Genomic DNA, 3,985 nt, shown 5'->3' with positions numbered 1-3,985 from the left:
AGATAACATCGAGACGATGATTGAAGACAATATTTTTACTGAGATTGTGGTGAAATGCAAGTGGCAGGGATGATGCCGATCATCTCATCCTTTTGTAAAATAGCGTCAATGATGTTGATCATCTCATCCTTCTGGAAGACTAGACGATATAATTAGAGATTATGTATAGGTTTATATTATGAACAATGTGTATTGCTGAAATTGTATATATAGAATAATATATTATTATGTGTTATTATGTGTTGTATACATGTGTGATCTTTTTATGTATATGCATGTGATATTCTTATTTATGTGATGTATATTTTCATGTGACATATGCCATAGCATGAAGACAGCCAGAAAGCAAATGGTTTCTTAGGGGAAAATGTCACACAGACGAATTTTCAAAATACATCAGTTTATGATATTTTATACATACAGGTTTGAATAAAAAATAGCCTGTGACCCTTAATACGCACAAATAGTTTTTCAGAAAAATCTGTCTATATGTATTGTGAAACTGAGATGTGTGTAGCTATATTACAGACACATATCTTACTTAGACTCGTCTGTGTGTATCTCTGCTATAGACAGAATTGTAACCATCTTTAACAAACTCGATATCACATACACTTTTGCAGAGACGAAATATATAACCGTCTTTTATAGGATTTAAAATTCATCTGTAATAATCTGTTATGTGGTAGTGGACTCAACAAATCAATGTCATACAATTTTCCTATGCTAGCTAGTTGGCCGCTTATGTGTCACTCCTTTGTTCTTTGCTAGTCTCACTACTCGTTCTCACACTCTCACTCGATCAATTGCAGCCATGACCGATGTCTCAAACCCCTCTTCCTCTGGTGATCCTTGTTGAGAACCGATGTTCTTCAAGCAACCACCACTATGGTTATTTCCGCCGGTTGGGAACGGGTTACTCCTCAACGGGGAGCACACATTCACCCCGGCCCCGTATAGATACAAATGAGATAAATGAAAATTGGATCGATTTTCTAAGTATTTGATTGTGTTCAAATCTACATTCAATAATCCTGAGCATCAAAACCAAATGGAGGTCTAGATCCGGTCGAGGGCCAAGCCGCCGAGCTGCTAGAGCCGCTGATGACTATTGAAAGCGGCATCAATGGCGCATCGTTGGTTGCCCACACGCACAAGGCAAACGGAGGGGGATGGGATAAGAGGAAGAAATTGGTGGCACCACCGATTATCACAAACACTTATACACAGATGTCTATTATGAAAGTTTAGAACCAACTAGACTACTGAAGAGGAAGTCCGACTCAGGTGGAGGAGCTCGCCCGCTGAGCCAGGCAAACATGGCCACATACGCGTGTAGGGAAAGCGTAGTACCCAATAGTCATTCACTTGGTCACCGACACAATCTCTTGTTGTCAAAACAAAAAGGCAGCTAAATACTGCCATATATCGATCGGTCGCTGGCCATTAGAGGCAGCGCGCGTCAAACGGAAGCTAAATACTTACCGTATCAAAAATTAACACGTACCGGCGGGTGGTGTCATGTGGTGACTCGCATCCGTCGCAGCAAGGAAGTAAAAGTGAAAGCTACGTGCTACTACTATCCGTTGATTAATAACACTAGATACCAATCGACACGTACGGCAGGGCCAATGTTAGGCAGGCAGCCACGTCGTGAACACACACGTATCCATAGCTACTCAGGCTCACGCCCGCTATAAATCCAACCCCACCACCACACCCCACTCATCCACACACACCAGAGACTACTCACTACCTGAGAGGTGAGAGCGAGCATCGGCTTGGCCAGCGAGGTTGCAGTAGCAGCTATGGCGACACATCGCCTCTCTTCTTGCTGCCTTCTCCTCGCCATGCTCCTAGGGGCAGTGGCTGCCAGCACCGCCTTCGACGAAGCAGCGGCCGCCGCCGGTGTCGGCCTTGGTCACGGCGCGCGTTTTGCACGCAAGCCTGGACGTGCGGCCGTCGAGATGCCGCAACCAGAGCCCCAGCCTATGCCAGAACCCAAACCCGAACCAAAACCAGAGCCCCAGCCCATGCCAGAACCCAAACCCGAACCAAAACCAGAGCCCCAGCCCATGCCAGAACCCAAACCCGAACCAAGACCAGAGCCGCAGCCTATGCCAGAACCCAAACCCGAACCAAGACCAGAGCCGCAGCCCATGCCAGAACCCAAACCCGAACCAAGACCAGAACCCCAGCCCATGCCAGAACCCAAACCCGAACCAAAACCAGAGCCCCAACCCATGCCAGAACCCAAACCTGAACCAAAGCCAATGCCACGTCCAGAGCCAAAACCTGAGCCTTTGCCACACCCGGAACCAAAACCGGAGCCTCACCCTGAGCCCTTGCCTAAACCTGAGCCAAAGCCAGAGCCTTTACCTCGCCCTGAACCAAAACCTGAACCTCAACCTAGGCCTTTACCAAAACCTGAGCCAAAGCCCGAACCTATGCCACAACCGGAGCCCAAACCAGAGCCGCAACCTGAGCCCAAGCCCATGCCTCAACCTGAACCCAAACCGGAACCAAAGCCCGAACCAGAACCTATACCGGAGCCTAAGCCGGAACCTAAGCCGGAACCTGAACCAAAACCCGAACCCAAACCAAAGCCAGAGCCGCCCCATATCCCACCGGCAGCTGACAACTGATTATGTTGTCCCTCTTTTGTATTAAGCGACGTATATATGATGGTAGTATTTGAATAAACCCGGCTGGTTCGCTGGGTCCGCCATAGTTGTATGCAGCATGTAGGTGCTAGCTGCCGCTTGGTGTACCTATTATTTCTTTCCTTGTTGGATGCATGCATCCATGCATGTATGTATGTATGCTGATTACACTAGTGCAGTTTGATTTATTCTCTGTACATACGTTTACGTACGTGACTCGTTTCTCTTCGTGATTTCGTAATTTGTGTCATGCATGCTCTCTCATCATCGATGTTATGCACTTTTTCCCTTATATATGGATGGGTCCTTAGAACCTCAGGTGGTAGCACAGATCGAACCTACAACGCAATCAAAGAACAAACGGTATGGTACGTGCACGTACAGATAATCTTAGGTAGTTAGTTTGCTTTGCAAGAAAAATAAAATATAAAGCATGTTTGATGTATCCAGGTACCATGGTTTCGTGAGACTAGGATAATGGTTTTCGCTGCGAGAAAAGGTAGGGAGAGAGGGAGAGAGATGTGCGTTGCATCTAGCTAGAAGATGGAGCTCAACACAGCTATACCCAGCGATTGATTTTTCGCTGTCAAGAGAGTGAAGAGACAAGACCCGGCCCACACCTCCTGTGCTACGCTTAATTTCTTGTAGCGCTGATGGCAACATCGATGGATATATATGCATCATAGGCTAATAGCAAATATCGATGATGGATCAACACGCCTCCACCACAATTTTTCTTCGTCGTTCACCCATCAGTTCCTCAACAAACGCGAACGCGATGTTGCATTCGTCACCTTAAACATATCACTGATGATAAATTATAAATGACAGATAAGTATATGTCACTAGTGACCGAAGAACATTTTTCCTATTTTTTGACATGAAAGAAAAAAAAAATATTTTTTTACACCCGAGATCAACCCTAATACAGGGTCGATCGCATATGCACAATCCATATTATTCAAACATATTTCGATCTTTGTATTTTATGGGACTCGAACCCGCGCCCAGGGCGTCGCGTGCGACTCTCTTACCACTTCAGCTATCACATGTTTGTAATAGAAACTGGATATATTATCATTTTAACCTTTGCTACCAAAGTTTATAGGTGATAGCTAACATGTCACTTATACAAGTCATAGGTGACGGTCACAATTATGACCTGTCGCCGATGACATTTTTTCTGAAATATTGATTTAGAGTACATTTAGTAAAAAGGGCATAACTTTTACATACGGACTATAATTTTGATATTTTTTGACTCTACGGATATCTACAGAAAAAGTTATATCATTTTCTCCACTATTTTATTGGGTTCAGAG

The 3,985-nt window shown here is 45.0% G+C and overlaps 1 protein-coding gene across 1 annotated transcript; it reads left to right on the top strand.

Moving 5' to 3' along the window:
- Nucleotides 1-1,716: 1,716 nt before the first annotated feature.
- Nucleotides 1,717-2,874, top strand: LOC133904753 (uncharacterized). The gene has a single exon (XM_062346277.1). The coding sequence runs from the start codon at nt 1,809-1,811 to the stop codon at nt 2,643-2,645; it is 837 nt and encodes a 278-aa protein (XP_062202261.1). The 5' UTR covers nt 1,717-1,808; the 3' UTR covers nt 2,646-2,874.
- The last annotated feature ends 1,111 nt before the right edge of the window (nt 2,875-3,985 follow it).

The sequence above is a fragment of the Phragmites australis genome, chromosome 22, assembly GCF_958298935.1.
Source record: "Phragmites australis chromosome 22, lpPhrAust1.1, whole genome shotgun sequence".
In the NCBI taxonomy this organism is placed as follows: Eukaryota; Viridiplantae; Streptophyta; class Magnoliopsida; order Poales; family Poaceae; genus Phragmites; species Phragmites australis.
The sequence above is the reverse complement of the archived record's forward strand: the minus strand, read 5'-3'. Positions and strand labels throughout refer to the sequence as shown.